Source organism: Triturus cristatus, chromosome 7, assembly GCF_964204655.1.
Source record: "Triturus cristatus chromosome 7, aTriCri1.1, whole genome shotgun sequence".
In the NCBI taxonomy this organism is placed as follows: Eukaryota; Metazoa; Chordata; class Amphibia; order Caudata; family Salamandridae; genus Triturus; species Triturus cristatus.
The window spans coordinates 762,604,762-762,625,992 of NC_140590.1; the positions used below are offsets into that span (position 1 = coordinate 762,604,762).

General features: G+C 46.9%; 1 protein-coding gene across 3 annotated transcripts in view; it reads left to right on the plus strand.

Annotated features, from left to right (window-relative positions):
- The window catches only part of TMC6 (transmembrane channel like 6), a 340,145-nt gene that overhangs the window by 300,295 nt on the left and 18,619 nt on the right, over positions 1-21,231 (plus strand). For all 3 annotated transcript variants that reach the window (XM_085617505.1, XM_085617502.1, XM_085617503.1), the window contains exons 14-16: positions 5,764-5,861; positions 7,241-7,336; positions 17,051-17,126. In XM_085617505.1, the coding sequence (XP_085473631.1) occupies positions 5,764-5,861; positions 7,241-7,336; positions 17,051-17,126 (270 nt within the window). The remainder of the gene's footprint in view (positions 1-5,763; positions 5,862-7,240; positions 7,337-17,050; positions 17,127-21,231) is intronic.

Consider the following 21,231-nt stretch of genomic DNA (forward strand, 5'->3'; position numbering starts at 1 on the left):
GTACAGACCCCCATGTGCCCACTCAGGCTAAGGAAAAGGCTCTGGTATCACTCTCGCACTCGGGCCCGGCTATGAAACACAAACATAAGCCTTCCGGCTTGGACTCGAGCCAATCCCAGTCCAGTGCCGAACCAACACCTTCGGCACCAAAACATAAGGACAAACATGGGACTCCGCCCACGTCGTCGGTACTGAGGACATCTTTGACACCGAAGGCCTCGGAGCCGAAACCCTCCAAGCCAAAGGAACCGGAACCAAAGTCGTCCAAACCGAAGTCCTCGGAACCGAAACACCCCATACCTGAAAGCTCAGAGCCGACAACCTCTGCGCCGAAAAGTTCGGAGCTGAAACAAACCACTCTGAAGGCTACACAGCCTAAACCGGCTAAAACTAAAGAACTAGATTCCAATCACAATGCACCCAAAGACTCTAAACAAAAGTCTTTAATGCCGAAATCCACTACCAAAGGAACAGAGACTCCTTCCAAAGAACTTCCATCTGAAGAACCATCTCTGGATCCAACACTTGACATCTTATGGCTACTCTTCCCAAGAAATGGAAGTTAGACCTCCCACAAGAGGCCCCTATACCTCTTAAGCAAAAAAGAGACCTGGGTACCAACCCTTCTCCCCCTTGTATGGCTCGATCTCTTCCACCTATTCCAAACATCACACCATCAAATTCACCACCTCCAAGGTCACCTGACTCACAGGATGATGATTTTGACGATGGGTATGGGATTGGGGATGATTATCATCATATCCCACAAGACCCGGACATACCACACACCACTGACCCATGGGATGATTATGAAAAGGATCCAGATGCACCAAATGACGCTGATCTATATCCCTCTAGGCTTTCCCCACCTGATGACAACATTAACTTTGCGCAACTCATCAACAGGGCTGCACAATATCACGGGGTGGACCTACATAGTGACCCTCTAGAAGAGGATGTCCTTGTAGAAACGTTCACACATTCACAAAGGTGTACTAACACCCTACCCATGCTAAAAGGCATGTTAAAACATACTAATGAGGTATTCAAGGACCCAGTTAGAGCCCGAATACTAACACCTCGGGTAGATAAAAAAATAAAAGGCCGCTCCTACAGACCCTGTTTATGTAAAAGGTCAGTTACCACTAGACTCTCTTGCTGTGTCTAATGCCCTTAAGAGAGCTAACTCTCAAACAACGGGCAACGCCCCTCCTCCTGATAAGGAGTCAAAACCTATCAATGCCTCGGGCAAAAGGGTAGCTTCCCGGGCTGCAAACTCTTGGCGTATTGGCAATGCTCAAGCTCTATTGGCACGTTACGACTGGGCACATGATGACGAATTAGAAAAACTTCTACAACATTTGCCAGAAGAACATAAGGCCAAAGCTAACGACCTCATTCAGGAAGGGAAGCTCATCACAAACACTTCCATAAAATGTGCCCTAGATGCTGCAGACACAGCTTCACGTGCTATTAACACAAGCATACTCCTGCGGAGACACGCTTGGCTTCGAATCTCTAGAATCAAGCAGGAGGTACAATCCTCCATACTTAATCAGCCCTTCGATAAAGCGCATCTTTTCGGGCCAACAGTGGATACTTCATTGAAAAAATATACTGACACTGCAAAATCAATGGGAGCCCTACAATTACCTTCTAGCAGGGGCTCCTTTCGCCACTCCTTCTAAAGGGGTGGCTCAAGAACAATGTCGGCAGAAAATCCCTCCTCCTCTTACAAGGGGAGCAACCAATCTAGCCCCTCCAGAGGCTAGTTTCGAGGAGGTTACAGAGGAAACAATAGCAAGGGCTGAGGAAGCGGCAACTCCACCCACCCTTCCCCTGCCAACAAACAGTGACTTCCCCTCACTACCCCCAACCATTTCACTCCATTCGGGGAACGTCTCTCTCATTTCCTACCTGTCTGGAATTCAATTACCTCAGACAAGTGGGTAATACAAGTTATCCAAAATGGTTATTGCCTGGAACTTACCAGCACTCCACCAACAATTCTTCCAAGAGAGCAGGCAATATTACCAGAACATCTCACCCTGTTAAAACAAGAGGTCCTCTCTCTGTTACACAAACACGCAATAGAACCAGTCCCCTTACACCACCAAGGGACAGGAATGTACTCCCTATACTTTTTAATTCCCAAAAAGGACGGCTCTCTCAGGCCCATACTGGACCTCAGACAGCTAAACCTCTACATTCAATCCGATCACTTCCACATGGTCACCCTACAACAGGTGCTCCCATTGCTTCAGCAAGGCGACTTTCTTTCCACTCTATATTTAAAGGACGCCTATTTTCATATTCCCATTCACCCGGCTCACAGGAAATATCTCAGGTTCGTGGTGGACAGACAACACTACCAATTCAAAGGCCTCCCATTCGGGGTCACTACAGCACCAAGAGTATTCACCAAGTGCCTAGCAGTAGTAGCCGCTCATTTAAGAAGACAACACATTCACGTCTTCCTGTACTTAGACGACTGGCTAATAAAAGCCAAGTCGCAGCACAGCTGCCTACACCACACTCGCAATACAGATCAACTACTTCACGACTTGGGATTCACTGTGAACCTCACCAAGTCTCATCTGCATCCCTCCAACACGCAAGCATATCTAGGAGCTACAATAGACACCCGCAAAGCTCTAGCGTACCCCAACCCAGTCAGAATAGGCAACACGCAAACACTGATATCACAATTTCAACCGCAATACTCACTACCAGCCCGAGTGTTTATGCAGTTAATCAGAATGATGGCATGTTACATTCTAATTGTTCCTTACGCAAGGCTCCAAATGTGTCCCCTACAGGAATGCTTAGCACGTCAGTGGAACCAGGCTCAAGGTCAGTTAACCGATCTGGTGTTGTTGGACGGCCGCACTCATCTCTCTCTGCAGTGGTGGAACACACAAAACCTTTCCAAAGGGCAGCCATTCCTCGACCCGGTCCCACAGATAGTACTCACAGCAGACGCATCACTCACTGGTTGGGGAGCTCATCTTCAACAATATACCATTCAAGGCATATGGACACTACAACAAACGCAACTCCACATTAACCATCTGGAGCTGCTAGCAATTGTTCTGGCATTGAAAACTTTTCAAGCACACATAGTAGGCAAGGCTGTCCTAGTCCTTACAGACAGCAATGTACTACATACAAAAACAAGGGGGGACACACTCTCTACAGCTTTCACACCTAGTTCAAAGCATATGGAGATGGGCCATACCTCAAAAGATATATCTCCTTGCATAACATCCCCCAGGAGTAAACAATCATATTGCAGATCTGCTCAGTTGTCAAAAACAGCAGATTCACGAATGGGAACTACATCCGCAAGTACTCCTCCCATTCTTCCAGATGTGGGGCGACCCAGAAATAGATCTGTTTGCCACACATCTAAACGCAAAATGCCCAAACTTTGCGTCCAGGTATCCACACCCATTGTCCAAAGGCAATGCGCTATGGATGAAATGGTCCGGGAAATTTGCTTACACTTTTCCACCTCTCCCGCTAATTCCATTAGTGGTTCGGAAGCTCAAGCAACATACCCTCACAATGATCCTAGTTGCTCCCACATGGGCTCGACAACCATGGTACACAACCCTGTTAGAACTATCAGTAGTTCCTCACCTAAAGTTACACCTCCCCCGCAAGCTTCTCACTCAGAACCATGGAGAAATAAGACATCCAGATCCCAGTCAACTCAACCTTGCGATCTGGCAAATGAAATCATAGATTTTGGCTACCTTAATCTCCCGCCAGACTGCATGGACGTCATTAAAGAGGCTAGACGCCCTACTACAAGAGCATCCTATGCAGCAAAATGCAAACTATTTGTAATTTATTGTACTAACAATAAAATCAATCCGTTAGATGCCTCTACTCCAAACATAATTTGCTAACTGTTACATTTACAATGTGCTAACTTAGCATATACATCTATACGATTACATCTTGCCATAATAGCGGCTTATCTACAAAACAGACAACACTTGTCTTTGTTCCGGGTACCCGCTATCAAGGACTCAAAAGAATCATTCCTCCTAGACTTCCACCTTTTCCCGTGTGGAATCTTAACATAGTCCTTACAAGACTCACGGGCCTGCAATTTGAGCATTTGCATAAATGCGAACTACAGTTTCTGACTTGGAAGGTCCCCTTCCTTATAGCCATCACATCTCTTAGAAGAGTTGGTGAGCTCCAGGCACTAACCATACAAGAACCATTTTTACAAATTCACCACAATAAAGTGGTTCTTAGGACTGACCCACATTTTTTACCCAAAGTCGTTTCTGCCTTTCACCTCAACCAGTCTGTTGAGTTACCTGTGTGTTTTCCTCAACCAGACTCAGTAGCAGAACGTGCTCTTCACACCTTAGATGTGAAAAGAGTAATACTTTATTATATTGAGAGAACCAAATCTTTTAGGAAAACTAAACAACTCTTTGTTGCTTTTTCCCACCACATAAAGGCAATCCCATTTCAAAAGCAGGTATTGCACGGTGGATAGTTAAGTGCATCCAAATATGCTACCTCAAGGCTAAACGCACCTTAACGATTCCCCCTAGAGCGCACTCTACACGCAAATTAGGGTCTTTAATGGCATTTGTAGGGAACATACCCTTAGATGACATATGCAAGGCTGCAACATGTCCTACACCACACACATTCATAAAGCACTATTGTGTAGATGTGTTAGCAAAACAACAAGCTAGTGTGGGCCAGGCAGTTTTAAGAACACTATTTCAAACCACTGCAACAGATACAGGTTAGCCACCACTGGGTAGATAACTGCTCTATAGTCTATGCTAACGCATATGATCTACAGCTCATATGCCTCGAACGGAAAATGCTACTTAACCAGTATGCATCTGTTCTTGGCATATAGAGCTGTAGAATCATATGCACCCACCTGCCTCCCCAGGTACCTTTATCTGTTGCAGTATTATCTTACTTGGATACACTATACATGGACATCCTTTTCTACTCTTACTAACTCCATCATCACCCTCAAGGCAAATCAATCTGGGGATGGAGTCGATGCCCATGCACACCCCAAAGGGAGGAGTCACCTACCTCATGACTACAAAGACTTATCCGAAGAAAACAAAGTGCAAACATCCGGGCCCAACACCAGATGGCGATCCATGCTAACGCATATGAATCTACAGCTTTATATGCCAAGAACAGATGCATTCTGGGTAAATAGCATTTTCCTTTCTTTCTCTTCTGTAGTTTTTACAGAAGTAGATGACTGACAAATTGCCTTGTGTTTGATCTAGTCTTTCTCTAGGAGGGAAAACCATGCCATTACTATTTCAACACTGGCATGCCATTCTACTGAATGAACATTGTATTATACCTAATCAATTATCAAACGTTACCTTCAGAATCACTTCCAAGCTCTTATGGGCAAGCACAGCTTGGAAACTAACATTTTATACATATTATATCACAACGAATTTTCATAGCTCCTTCCCGGTCTGTTAGTTGAAACTAATGCCTGACGCTTCAAACAGATGTCGGAAACCTTTAATTAATCCTATGCTCTGAATAAAACAGTGACTACGTGCTTTATATTAGAAATAGTGTTTTTACCTCTGAATTGACATACTTTATTTATTATTAATGTACCTTGATACATTGTGTTTTTTGGGTCTAAATCTCATTAATTGGTCAAGTCGATCTTGTTGTACCTCATGTGGATGCTTTGGGCTTGTGCCTTCTAATTACCTCTTCATTTGTCTTTAGTGCTGGGAAACCTTTGTGGGGCAGGAGCTGTACCGGTTTGTGGTCATGGACTTCATCTTCACAATGCTGGACACCTTCTTTGGGGAGTTGGTCCTGAGGTCAGTATCACCCTCCCTGGCAGGTAACACAATCTGATCCTGAGTTTAGTATCTTCCTCTCTGGAGCATCTCTCCAGAAGGTCTTCAATTTACTAAACCTCTCTTTGGAGTGTCTCTCTAGGTAGATTGAGGTTAGTAGCTACCTGAGTTCATCTCTACGCTGGGCCAGATATTAAGTGTACACCCTTTGAACCACCTCCTGAGGTTATTACATCACTTCGTCAGTTTCTCCTTCAGGGGGCCTGATGTTAGTACCACCATCCTAGGAACATTTATGGCTCTTGACCTAAAGGGGCCAATGTGCCTACAGAAAATTTAGGGGACCCACAGAGAGTTGGGGACACTCATGGAGTGGCAAGGGCACATGAGGCGAGGCAGGGCCACTGTGTAGAAGTGAAGTAGGGGTGATAGAAGCCAACAGTGACCAGAGTCATTGACTCCTGTTGGAGAACAAAGGTACCACTGGTCCCAGTTTCTGGCTGGGAGAGCCTCCATGAAGGGAAATGCACCACTAACCCAAGAATAGGTTGGCAAATGTTTCTCTCGTGTGCCTGCCCACCATTAGTTCCATTTGCAAATGTAGTGCCGTTGAATAGCTGTGTCCCCTTTATTGTCTGTTGACCGTTGACCCTGTGGCCCATTCGTACACCCCATGCTACTAGTGTGTGCGTCTGCGTATGGGTACCAGATCGTCTGTGTGCATATGTTTGTGTGCCCACCCTTCTCTCAGGGCATTCTTCTTTTCATGCTGATATCACACTGTGCCTGTCCCTCAGTTGGTGCTCTTTGCGAGCTGCCCCATATCTGTATTCATGCCACACTTTTGATACTCAAAACTCCCTACAGGTGCAGCTGCCTTCATGGCCGTGTCCTTTACCTGCTCTGTGTACCTGCCTGCTGTACTCCTTTTGTGTGCCCTTGCCTACCTGTGTCAGCTCCACACCTATATCAGTGCCGGTGTTCCCTTTGTCTGTACTTATCCTCTCTCGATGTGTGCCCCTTGCCTCCCTCTGCTCGTGCCCTTCTGCCTTCTGTGTGTGTCTGTCCTCCCTTGGAATGTGTCCACCCAGCTTCTGTGTGTGCCCCTGTCCTCCCTCTGCATGTGCCCCTGCACTCCCTCTGGCCCTGCCCTCTATGTATGTGCCATTGCCCACCCTCTGTGTGTTTGCCATTGTCCACCCTCAGTGTGTTTGCCATTGTCCACCCTCTGTGTGTTTGCCATTGCCCACCCTCTGTGTGTGTCTTTTCCTACTTGAGTTCCTCTTGCCCCCTCCTGGTGATCTGTGTGATGCAGCCCTCCTCTCTGGGTGCTCCTGCTTCCTCTGCATACCCCCCTGTCATGGTTCACTCAAGTTACTCTGTGTGTTTCTGTCCTTCAGGTTAATTTTGGAAAGAAGGCTAAAGAAGAAACGGAGGCCTGAGTTTGACATCGCTCGGAATGTCCTCGAGCTCATCTATGGCCAGACGTTGGCATGGTAAGCGCTGTGCAGAATCTGTCCGGTTTCACTGGCCTGCCTTTTGTGAGGTGGATACATTAACCCAGTGCGGGGGGGGGGGTTGCTCTGCAATGTGGGGGATTTGGGTGCTCTGTGGGATGTCCTGTACAATATTAGATGGTCTCTGTACACTGTGGAAAAGGGGGAGCACTGTAGATGTATTGGTAATGGATGGCATAAGGGTTTCTAGTTATTTACAGGGTAGAGTGTTCCCTGTGTACTTTAGATGGTGGTTTCCTGTGTGCAATTTCATATCTACTGCCTGTGTGTCTCTTCACATATGCCTATGGCTGGGTCTGCCTATCTTGTACACAGCTTTGGGAGGCTTGGTCACTCATGTCAGGGGAAGGATGCCTGTATCGAGGAAGGGGTTGTCGAAGGTGAGAGGGGGAAAGAGGTGGTGTTTCCCTTTATTAGTGGTGGGTAACAAATGGCGGTGCTAAACTTTTCTTGGCCATTGGAAGGATGCGTGGGAGGGCAGTTGGTTCCAGTTTAAAGTGACCAGGATGATCCCAGCATATATTCCGGAGGGTTCCTGTTAGTGTGAGAGAGAGAAAATATATATACATATGTGTTTTCTGGTGAATGTTTTCATGTGGTTCCTAGTGTCTTCAGGTGTTCCATGTATGCTATGCAAAGGGATGGGGCGCATGGGCCAGTGGGTTGGGGATATTTTATACATCCAAGGATAGGCATTCCTACACAAAGGATGTTATATTTTCTGTGCACATTTAATGGGTGGTTCCACTCTACACTGCCTCTGGTAGAATGCTCATTCCAGTATGTGTTGCTGTGAGGAAGCAGGTATGTACAACTGGACTGCACAGGGCACTTTTTATGCATGACTGCACTAGACTAGCATTCACTCTAGAGAACATGACTAACTCCAGACTCCCTGTACATGGTGTTAATTTGCTTAGGAGTTACTCAATATGAACTGACAAGATAGGGCTCACTGGAAAGGAGCTGACTGGGTTACATTACTGTTCGAGGCATATGAGCTGCAGATTACACACTGTGCATAGATCGCCATCTGGTGTTGGGCCCGGATGTTTGCACTTGTTTTTGTCTTGGAAAGTCTTTGGAAGTCACGAAGTATGTGACTCCTCCTTTAGATGAGAGTACGCATGGGCATCGGCTCCATCTTCAGATTGTTTTTTTTCGCCATCGGGCTCGGATGTGTTCTCGCGTTCCAGTTCGGAACCGTTAACGGTTTTCTCTTTCAACGCGCAATCCTTCCCATCTCGACGGTATTGTTTTCGATCGTGTTTCCCGCCACATGCGACCCTTCAACTTCGAAGTCTTCGATTCCGGTCGTCGACAAAGGCTTTCAGGCCTACCCGGGCCTCATCTCCGGCTCATGGAAAGGACACCATTTAAAAAGTGTCCTCGATGTGGGTCGAAGTTTCCCCACACTGACCTACATGAGGTGTGCAACCTCTGCCTCTCACCGGAGCACGAGGCCAGAGACTGTCTAGCTTGTGCCTCCTTCCGCTCCAAAAAGACCATCCGGGACCGACAAGCTCGAAGAACAATGGCACGCTCGTCATCTTCGATCCCCGACGACATCTTTCAAGAGGGTGTCGATGTTCTGGAGCAGGGTTGAGTCGAGAAAGCCATCATCAGCGCCTCCGAAGCAGATGATTCCGACGTCGAAGACATCACTCCAGCTCAAAGGGCCGTGAGTACAGACGTCGACCCCCACCCACCCACCCACCACCCCCCCCCCCCTCGACACCGTCAAAAAAAGGCTTCGGTACCACCTCCACCTTCGGGCCCAGGTGCACACCGAGACACTGCTTCCTATGCCCCGCCTTCGGGCCCGGGGAAGAAGCCTAGTAAGCCTTGAAGCGACTCGGGCTCAGTTCGACCTACCCTCGGTACCGAAAAGCAACATCCGACACCGAAGAAAAAGGCGTCATCGACCTCATCCATGCCGACCGCTGCTCCCACATCGAAGCACTCGGCGTCGAAGGCTAGCACCAGTTCCTCGGCATCGACAACACCCTCGGAGCCGACTAAAAACCGCCCACCGAAAGGCCCCGATACTTCCAAACTGAAGACCTCGGAACCGAAAAAACAGCAACCGGTTCCAACTCATAAAGTCACTTCAAAACTACACGGTTCCAAGCCGAGAACCGCTACCGAATCGACGACCCAAAAACGTACGGCACCGAAGCCCTCGGCTCCGAAGGATCTGTCTCCCACAGATGAACTGTTTCGACCAGATCCTACCCAAAAGACTCTAATGAAGGATCCTAAGGCTGGTCATTTAATGCTCAGCATCAAGAAAAGACCACTAGACATGCCCGCACCACCACCAAAGAAGAGAGACTTTGCCACCTCTCCATTAAGGATTCCTCCTCCTCTTCCTCTTCCTCCTCCGCCACACCATTCTCCCACACCATCACCTACCCCAAAAGATGATGATGATGACAACACCTCAGATGATGCAGGGGGAGGTGCGGACGACCAACCCCTTGGGGACCCTACCCCTACTGGCTCCCCTGACCCCTGGGATGATTAGAGTGTCCCAGATGTCCCTTACACCCCACAAGATGATATTTATCCCTCCAGGCCTCCCCCCCCCCTCCCCGAGGACAATATTGGATTCAACCAGCTCCTTCAAAGAGCTGCCCAATACCACGCGGTGGCCCTGCATACCGACCCAGTAGAGGAGGATTTTATTATGGATACCTTTGATACCACACAAAGGTCCATCTCAACACTGCCCATGCTTAAAGGGGTCATTAAGCACACACCAGAGATCTTTAAAGACCCTGTCAGGGCTCGGGTCATCAACCCAAGACTAGAGAAGAAATATAAAGCTGCCCCTACTGACCCAGTATTAAGGGCCCCGCACCACTAGACTTCCTAGTAGTCTCTAATGCCAGGAAGAGGGCAAATTCCCAAACCCACCACCAGACAAGGAATCCAAACTCCTAGCCGCCTCGGGCAAACGCACAGCGTCACAGGCAGCAAATATTTGGCGCATTGCTAACACCCAAGCGCTCCTAGCCAGGTATGACAGGGCACATTATGACGAACTTGAGTCCATAATGCAGCATCTTTTTGACAAATACAAAAACAGAGCCAGTGAGCTAATCCAAGAGGGTAAGACCATCACTAATACCTCCATTCGCTGTGCCCTAGATGCAGCGGACACCGCCTCAAGGGCAATCAACATCAGTGTCCTTTTGCGTAGTCTTGCCTGGTTACGTATATCAGGTTTTAAACCCGAAGTTCAGAGTTCTATACTCAATCAACCTTTTGATGAGCAACACTTATTTGAGCCCAACGTAGACGTATCCCTCGAAAAGATGAAGAAGGATACAGACACCGCCAAATCTATGGGAGCCTTGCAATCGCAAGCTCCCAGACGGTCCTTTCGTCGCTCATCCTTTAGAAGCACCCATCGAGGCTACTCCTCTGATAGCCCTTCCACCTCTTACAAAGCTCCCGCACAATCCACCTTTACTACACGTTACCAAAGGGGTGGTTACAGGGGGAATAACAGCAAAGGCAGAGGCAAAAATAACAACTCCCGCTCTGCCTTCACACCTACCCTATGACTTACCTCCACTTCCCCTCGACTATTCCCCTCCAGTCGGGGGAAGACTCCACCAATTTCTCCCTGCCTGGATAAACATCACTTCAGACAGGTGGGTCCACGAAATCATTCAATCATGCTACTGTCTCAAACTAACATCTACCGCCCCAAACATCCCACCCAAACACCGCCCAATGTCACAAGAACATCTATTACTGTTCAAGCAGGAGGTAATCTCCCTCCTACAAAAGAGTGCAATAGAACCAGTTCCCCTGCACCAACAAAACAAGGGAGTCTACTCCCTCTATTTTCTCATACCAAAAAAGGACGGATCTCTAAGGCCTATTTTAGACCTCAGACCTCTAAACCTATACATACATTCAGACCACTTCCACATGGTCACACTTCAGCAGGTCCTCCCTCTGCTTTCCCAGGGCGACTTCCTTGCTACTCTAGACGTCAAGGACGCCTATTTCCACATTCCCATTCACAGCGCTCACTGAAAATATCTCAGATTCGTAGTGGAAGGTCAGCACTATCAATTCAAAGTACTCCCATTTGGAGTCACCACAGCACCAAGAGTGTTCACCAAGTGCCTAGCAGTAGTGGCAACACATCTAAGAACACAACACATACATGTCTTCCCATATCTAGACGACTGGCCTTTAAAAGTTAAATCGTACAATCAGTGTGAACAACACACTCACGCCACTATTCAACAACTTCACAACCTGGGATTCACAATAAATCACGCCAAGTCCCAGCTCCAACCGTCCCACATGCAACAATACCTCGGTGCCACAATAAACACCTCAAGAGCGTTCGCTTATCCCAGTTCCGCCAGGATGGCGAGCATCCAAGCTCTTCTCACCAGATTCCAACCGCAACACTCTCTTCCAGCTCGAGTGTTCATGCAACTCATAGGAATGATGGCCTCTTGCATATTCATAGTGCCTCATGCAAGACTCCAGATGCGTCCTCTCCAAGAGTGCTTAGCACGCCAATGGAACCAGGCTCAAGTTCAGCTAATAGATCTGGTGTTGGTAGATGGCCGTACCCATCGCTCTCTGAAGTGGTGGAACACCAAGAACCTTTCCAAAGGGCGACCGTTCCTCGAGCCAGTTCCTCAAATAGTCATGACAGCGGACGCATCGCTCTCCAGCTGGGGAGCTCACCTACTACATCACACCATGCAGGGCAGGTGAACGCCTCAACAAAAGTTACTCCACATCAACCACTTGGAGTTACTAGCCATATTCCTGGCCTTAAAAGTATTTCAAAAACACATATCAGGCAAGACTGTCTTAGTCCGCACCGACAGCATGACAGCCATGTATTCTATCCAAAATCAAGGCAGGACACACTCTCTGCAGCTCTCTCAACTTGCACAGAGCATATGGAGGTGGGCTATACCTCAGAACATTTTTCTCCTAGCCCAACATGTCCCAGGGGTCCAAAACACAATAGCCAATCTCTTGATCCGTCAAACAGAACAAATCCACGAGTGGGAACTTCATCCACAAGTTCTTCAAACGTTTTTTCAGATTTGGGGACAACCACAGATAGACCTCTTTGCCACCCAAGAAAACGCCAAATGCCCAAACTTCGCAACCAGGTATCCTCACCCATTGTCCAAAGGCAATGCGATATGGATGAACTGGTCAGGCCGATTTGCGTACGCTTTTCCGCCTCTCCCACTCATTCCACTAGTGGTGCGCAAACTACAGCAACACTCATTAACGCTCATCCTAGTTGCTCCAACTTGGGCCAGACAGCCATGGTACACCACACTGCTGGAACTCTCAGTAGTCCCGCACCAAAAACTACACCTCTCTCCACGCCTCTTAACCCAGAACCATGGAGAGATCCAACACCCAGACCCAGCTCAGCTCAACCTAGCGATCTGGCTCCTGAAATCCTAGAATTTGGTTACCTTGGTTACCTAAGAAGCTAGACGCCTACCAATAGAGCATGATATGCAGCCAAGTGGAAGAGATTTGTAGTATACTGCCATAACAACAACACTAATCCCCTAGATGTGTCTATCCCACACATCATAGGCTACTTACTACACCTCCAAAGATGCAACCTAGCCTATACCTCTATCAGATTGCATCTTGCTGCCATAGCAGCATATCAACAAAATAGACCGCATCTCTCACTTTTCAGAGTACCTGCCATAAAGGCCTTTATGAAAGGACTCAAGAGAATAATTCCCCCCAGAGTACCACCTTCCCCTGAGTGGAATTTAAACATCGTTCTCACAAGTCTAATGGGGCCTCCATTTGAACCCCTACATAATTGTGAGCTACAATTCTTAACATGGAAAACTACTTTCCTCATAGCCATTACTTCTCTACGAAGAGTTAGTGAACTACAAGCACTAACCATTCAAGAACCCTTTCTCCAGATGCATCTTAATAAAGTTGTTCTCCAGACTAATCCTAAAATCCTCCCTAAAGTCATTTCTCCCTTCCACCTCAATCAATCTGTAGAGCTGCCTGTATTCTTCTCGCAGCCACAAACAGTCGTAGAAAGAGCTTTTCACACCTTAGATGTCAAAAGAGCACTACTATACTACATAGAAAGAACAAAACCCTTTCGTAAGACCAAACAACTATTCGTGTCTTTCTCACCACCACACAAAGGCAACCCCATATCAAAATCTGGGATAGCTAGGTGGATTGTCAAATGCATACAGATTTGTTACCATAAAGCAAAACGTACATTATCTGTTCCTCCTAAAGCCCACTCTACACGAAAGATAGGGGCTTCAATGGCATTTTTAGGCAACATTCCTTTAGATGATATCTGCAGAGCAGCTACATGGTCTACCCCGCACACATTCACAAAACACTACTGTGTTGATGTGCAAACTAAACAACAGGCTAGTGTGGTCCAGGCTGTACTCAAAACACTATTTGAATATGCCTCATATGCCTCGAACGGAATATGCTACTTACCAGTATGCATCTTTTCTTGGCATGTAGAGCTGCAGATCTACACATGCCCACCCGCCTCCCCGGCTTCCTTTATCTGTTCCAGTATTATCTTACTTAGATACACCACACATGGGCATCTTTCCTGTTTCTTACTACGCTCCATCATTTCCCTACTGGCGAAAAACAATCTGAGGATGGAACCGATGCCCATGCGCACTATGATCCAAAGGAAAAGTCACATACCTCGTGACTTTCAAAGACTTTCCAAGACAAAAACAAGTGCAAACATCCGACCCAACACCAGATGGCGATCTATGCACAGTGTGTAGATCTACAGCTCTACATGCCAAGAACAGATGCATACTGGTAAGTAGCATATTCCTTCCTGGACTCGACTGAATTTGGGACTGACTGACCATGACTTTACAGGGTTCAGGCCACAAAGTACATGACTTGAGTGGGACTCCCTATGTATGATCTGACTGGGTTAGTGCTGACTTTCAAAACCTACTTCAGCTGAACGTACACTGTATGAGAGGGATAGGGACACTATATAAGACTGACTGGCCCTTCTGTTCATTTTCTATTACACTGGTGTACAGGCATCGTCCGTGGGGAGACAATGAGCCAAGTATGATCTTGTGGTCTAGTTGGGATTTATTCAGCCAAATTAAAATATCTGTTGGCTTCTCCAATCCGGTCCTTGTGACTGACTGGCCAAGGTGTAGCTAATGGGTCACTCTCTGGTTCTGTGGTCATGGAAGATGGATACAAACCAAACGAGCATTTTCAGTGCAATAGGTCTCGCATTTGCGAGAGTTTAGCTATTGGCATTGTAAATGACAATGCCTTTTATTTATGTGTTTTAAAAAGCAACACATATATAAAAGGCATTGTCATTTCTAATGCTGATAGCTCAAACTCTCTCTAATGCGATACCATTATCTTTGTGGCCGCGCCCCTTTCTTTTGACACTGTTCACCGTATTTAGGTTGCAGTGAGCAGTGTCTAAAGAAATGGGCGCAGCCAACATTGAAGTGAAAGCGCGGTATGGGGTGCCGTCTCTTTAAAAAAAAAAACGTTTCTGTAGCGCGTCCACTAAAGTGAAAGTGGACCGCGGTGTAAGTTGAATAAATAAATAAGCGTGGCCACTAAAGTGAAAGCTGACCGTGCTGCCAAATTAGAAAATAAATACATTAATAACAACAATGCAAAAGAGGGCGGCGACTTTGTGTGTGGAATAGAGGAAGACCATTAAAAAAGTAGTGCTCACCGACTAGATAAAGCAGACTGTGTAAGACCACAAGTAAAAAGTCCAGTTGTTATGGAAGGTTACAAATGCAGAGAGGATGGTACCAAGGAGGGACTAGTAAGCCTATTCACGAATGAAAAGCAATGATGTTGAAAGCACTGTAACAGGAGCCAATGAAAAAGATGGGCGGAGCTTTTATTCCATTCCTCAATACAGCATGCCTCGCAGAGCAGCGCATGCGCTGCACAGGCTCCACCTAAAAATGAAGAGTAGGTTTTAGGAATCTAAAGTGGGTCAATGAGTAGGCTGGAATCTGCCATACCCCCCCCCCCCCCCCCCCCCCTCATGCCACAGCTATCAGATACATAGGTTTCCTGGAAAATTCTGGGATAAACATATGCAGACTGGGATGGCTGAAATGGACCTCACCAGCTTAACGTATTCCACTAATCACCAGTCCACCCAAGAACCACAAACATACAACATTCATCCTAACCTACATCCCTCCCCATGATGAAGACTGTGCAGCCTGGCTAAAACTAATAAAACGCCTGAGTACGCAGCGAGGGCTATTGCACTTTTTCTTATCTAAAAAGAAAATGTGCATTAGTAATGGTCACACCATAGTAATTCTGTTTTTATTTATCTTTAGCCGTGTGCTTCCCCATACCATCAATCCACTTTGTTGGAATAAAACAAACTGGGGAGAGGGTTGAGGAATGAGCTAACACAAAGGGAGGGAGGTTGGTTGAGAAGGACACCGGTGGTGGGAGAGGACAGATGCGAGGGGATGGGGGAGCGGACAGATAACAGAAAATGGGCAGGAGGTGAAAGGGTGAAAAACACTGAGGTGGTGAGTAGTACAAGACAAAGACAGCAGGAAAACATGCACACTCTTGCAGAGTTCTTAAATGGAAATCGAAGATAGTAGTGCCTGAAAAGGCGAGCAGTGGAAGCACACAATAATGAGTCAATGCTCCAGGAGAGCAACAAACACAAGAATAACAAGGCAAGCCTATGGAAGCTGACAAGAAGCAAGCAAATGAGTGACAATGATGCCAACAAATGGTAAGCAATGGGCGGCCTCCAAACCCATTGGAAGATAACATAAAGTGTAGCAAGAGACAGTGTATTCACTCTTTTAGGTGAAACCTAAATAATGGGGTATTCCACTGTCACTCGAAAATACTACTTGAATTGGCTGTATACACTAGTGCTATTTTTGAGAGTCATGTTTTCAGGCTTCATAGACCAGGTTACTTAAATCTTGCTCCGCTGCATCCCTTCACAACTGCAGCCTGCAACCAGAAAGTGTACAGCAATTCGGCAGGGTAAAGCCGAAGACCATGCAACCATTTACAACCTCATTGCAAGATGGTGCCAAGTAAGATGTAATCATTTTATCCCTAGAAGTCATTGTAAACCGTAATACACAATTGGGGGTGCGGCTGAATCCAGCATACAATGTATTTGGTTTCAGAATATTTGATATTAAAAATGGATATTCACACTGCACAAAGTGGTTGGTTTAGGGCTTTATCTGCATGACTAGACTGCGCATGATCTAATTGGGTTCAAACTAATTATACAGGAAATAATTATGTTTAGTACCCACGGACTGTACAGGATCTGACCAGGTTTAGAGCTCACTGTACAGAATTTGGCATGGTATAGGCCTGGTTGCATAAGAAATGACAGGTACTGAACTTCACTGTACTTTACCTGACTGACCACTGGTTCAGGAGTCGCAGTACATGTGTAAGTCTCAGGTCATCTGAATGACATGACTCGAATTAAGCAGTCACTGTACCTGACCCGCTAGACTCACATTACCTTCCCTGACTGACTGTGCACTAGTATAGGTTTCTCACTCTAAGTAACTGTTCTGACTTGGGTTTGGTTCAAGACATGTGATATTGCTTGTATAAACCCTCTGCATTCCTCCTTAGGCTGGGCGTCCTGTTCTCTCCTCTTCTTCCGGCTGTGCAGACCCTCAAGCTGCTCCTTTTCTTCTACATTAAGAAGGTAATGAAGTGTGAGTGTGAACCCAAGGGCATTTGAGGGGGTTGGATTCACGCTCTGCTTGGACAGCAAGGGGTTGAGAGAGGACACAACCACACATCTTTGAGTAAAGGACTGCCTTGTGATAGTAGCTGCATCCCCGTGTCATGTTCACTGAGATCTTTTGTGTCCGACTGAAGACACTTAACCCCATTGACCAATTTCTTTAAGGTTTGTCAATATAAAGGATTTTAAAGTGACGAGAAAGAAGAGCCTGTTCTCTAGCTGTATAAAAACAGTGTACATTGAATTTTAAGTAGGCCAATGTATGCATTGTTAAATCCCTTGGACACTGTATGTTGCACTGGTTTTGGGTGTGCAGCGTGCAGCTGGAGGGCGCCTTCCTGAGTACACAGGAACCAAGCAAATTGCTAGGTGGATTGCGAGAATTTCTTTTCAAAATTTGTTCTTGAAATGGAACCCCGAATGGGAAATGTATGATGAATTAATTAGGGCAGTAAGAGGTACACAATACATATAAGATTTGCAGTGCTGTAGCTCAGTGTTTACAGCAAAGTCAATTTTAACTTTCAAAGATTTACTAGAACTGTCTTCTTTGTGACGGCCTTTCAGCATTCCACCCAAAGTGTAATGGCTACCAAGATTCTCTGTCGGGCTGTTTTAAATAACACCCTTCCCAGGTGAAATTCTCCCTACTTGTTCATCAGACTTCAGTACTGACTTTTACTCTAGTTCTCTGTTAGAAATGTATGAAATGTATTTTTAATGCCAGAGGGAGGGAAACCTCTGTTTATATGGTGCCCTCTTTAAAGAAAACTGAAGTGAGTTACAATTGACTCCTGACTATTCATAAAAGGCTGAATCCAGATGACTTTCTAGATTTGAGGTCATATAAAGCAGAATCCGCTTCTCTTACACTCTCTCCTTTAAGCCCTGCACTAAACATGGATAGGAACTTCAAAAAGAATCAGCCCCACATAGACTGCATACACCACTAAGCCCTGACTGGCTTACACAAACAATTTATGTGAAAATGCTTAGCACGAAGAACCTATTCCTGGGGTTAACCTGGCTACCAGAAAAAACAATGCAGTAATTTTAACTGAAATGTTCAGTGAAAAACTATTTAATGAAGAATGAGCTTTGTACTGAAACCCTTTGCTGTCTTCAAACATTAGGAAATTTGCTTAGTAAAAATTTGTAGAGGATCGCTTCATTTGGAACTTACTTAGAATTGTGCCACTCATGGCCAGAGTAAGTTTGATTTAAGGCATAAATATATAACGGGCATGCCTAACTAAATGCAGCTAACCCTGGGGTGGCGTGCTGTAATTAAATATTAGGGAATGGGCTTGTTCCAAACTTTGCAAAAATTAGGTACATAGTATTGAGGATCTGCAACCAAGATGAGTGCAACAGACACCTTTGTTTGGCATGTAAGGAACAGTGACCACAATGCACACCTTTGGATAGCTGAATACCATGTAATGAATCCAGAGCACATGGAGACACATTTCCTAGAATGGCAGTCTCCATTCCTCAGGCTGATATTATTGACATGTACTTGGTTTTGTTGGAAGACTTTGTGAAACAATTGTTTACTGAGGTTATATCCCAGCTATAGATACAGTTTTAAGTATTCCTGTAAAACATGTCAACCTGTGATGTTCAGTTGACTCAGCGGGTCCTATTATTTCCCCGACTACACATTTACCCCTTGATCCATCTCTGATTGTCAGAGCTGGGAATGTTGGGACCTCTACCACAAATTGTAATCATATGCAAACTTAATAATTCCAAAATAGTATAACCACGACAGGGGGAGGGTAAAGGAGGGCAGATAGTGGTCAATCATCCTATGAGCCTAAGGAGGTATGCGGTCTACTAATTCTGACCCTGAGAATAATTTTTGCCAAAGGATAATCATGTTTTACATTTACCTCCAGAAGCAACTCCATTTGTTTTAATTCTGAAAGGTGTACCATCCCTTCCTCCAAATATAATTTCATCTGATGATTCTTTGAGGAATACATCGATTAATTGGTTATTGAAAAGGGTGGGACGCTCAACGATTATCAACAGAATTTCTGATGGTAAGAAGAGCACCATGGATGGGGATCTGGAGGAAAACATGTAGAGGGGACTCTATCATTATTAATTTTAGGAATCCTCTTTACCTGAATCATATGTTCGAGGCATATGAGCTGCAGATTGTACACTTAGCATAGATCGCCATCTGGTGTTGGGCCCGGATGTTTGCAGTTTGTTTTTCTTCTTGGACAGTCTTTGGAAGTCACGAGTTTGGTGACTCCTCCTTCGGTCCGTACTGCGCATGGGCTTCGGCTCCATCCTTAGATTGTTTTTTTCCGCCATCGGGCTCGGATGTGATACTTCGTGCTCCGGCTTCGAACTTCTACGGTTCCAGCCTCGACGGAAAATCCTCGTCTCTTCGAGTTTCTTCTTCATCATCATCTTCATCTCTTGAAGCGGCACTTTTCTCCATCCCGTACATCGGCACCGGCCTTCGGGCCCTCCTCGACTCCGGTCCCGGCCGATGGAAAGGACTCCGTTCAAAAAGTGCCCAAAATGTGGGTCTAAATTTCCCCACACCGACCTCCATCAGGTGTGTAATCTTTGCCTCTCTCCAGAACACGAGGCCAGAGACTGCCCCGCCTGTAAGTCCTTTCGATCGAAGAAAACCATCCGGGATCGAAAAGCTCGACGCACCATGGCGCACTCATCGTCTGCAGCTCCACCGGACATCTTCGGAGACGGCGCCGAAGCTTCGGGGCAAACACACACCGAGCAGGAAGAAAACGTCGTCAGCGCTTCCGAGGCCGACGATTCCGACGTGGAGGACATCACACCGGCGAAGCGGCCGCGAGTACTGTGCCCCCTCCCACCCCCGCGCCCAAAACCAAAGAGACTCAGGTTACTCCCTCGCCTGCCGGCCTGGGCAAAACCAAGACCAAAGCTTCGATCACCCCACCTTCGGGCTCGGTGTCGAAGCATCCAAAGTCTCACGGCAGCTCGGGATCGAGCCAGCCGACGCCCGGTGCCGAAAAACAGCATCCGGCACCGAAGAAAGCAATATCCAGCTCGATTCCGAAGCCACCGGTGCCGAAGCCTGGACTCTCGGTGCCGACCAAACACAAACATAAATCTGTCGGCACCGACGCTCCGGCGCCGAAAACTCCTTCGACGCCGAAAAAACAGGAGGCCCCAAAAAAGCATGGCGCACACAAACCATCGAAGTCCTCGGTTCCGAAATCACCGGTGCCGACGGACGATTCGACGCCACTGGCTCTGTTTACACCAGACCCTCTACAAAAGACTCTGTCCAAAGATCCAAAGACTGGACTATTGACTTTAATTATCAAGAAAAGACGCCTTGATACTCCGGCTCCTCCTCCACCACCCAAACGGAAGGACTCTGCTACTTCTCCCCTCAGAGTGCCCTCCCCACTACCACCTCCCCTACCTCCTCCACCTCCTCCACCCCCTCCCAGGTCTCCGCCGCCCTTACCTCACTACTCTCCGGCCCCGTCCCCAGATCCGGACGACGGGGACCCGGACAATTATCCGGCGGATGCCCCCATGGATCCCACTCCACCAGGGACCCCAGACCCGTGGGAGGATTACAATAACCCTGATGTACCCGATATCCCTCAGGACGACCTATACCCATCCAGGCCGTCTCCTCCAGAGGACTCCTTAGGGTTCCATCATTTAGTGCAGAGAGCAGCACACTACCATGGGGTGGACATGCACACTGAACCAGTGGAAGACGACTTCTTACTGGATACATTCGACATACAGGACAAATCCACCTCCATCTTACCCATGCTTAAGGGTGTCACCAAGCATGCCGCAGAGGTGTTCAAAGACCCTGTCAGGGCCAGGGTACTAAACCCTAGAATAGAGAAAAAGCATAAGGCGGCACCCACAGACCCTGCATACATTAAGGGCCCTGCTCCCTTAGATTCCCTAGTTGTCTCTACAGCTAGAAAGCGGGCTAACTCCCAGTCCTCAGGAGAAGCCCCACCGCCAGACAAGGAATCCAAACTCCTAGACGCGTCTGGCAAGCGCACCGCCTCTCAAGCTGCAA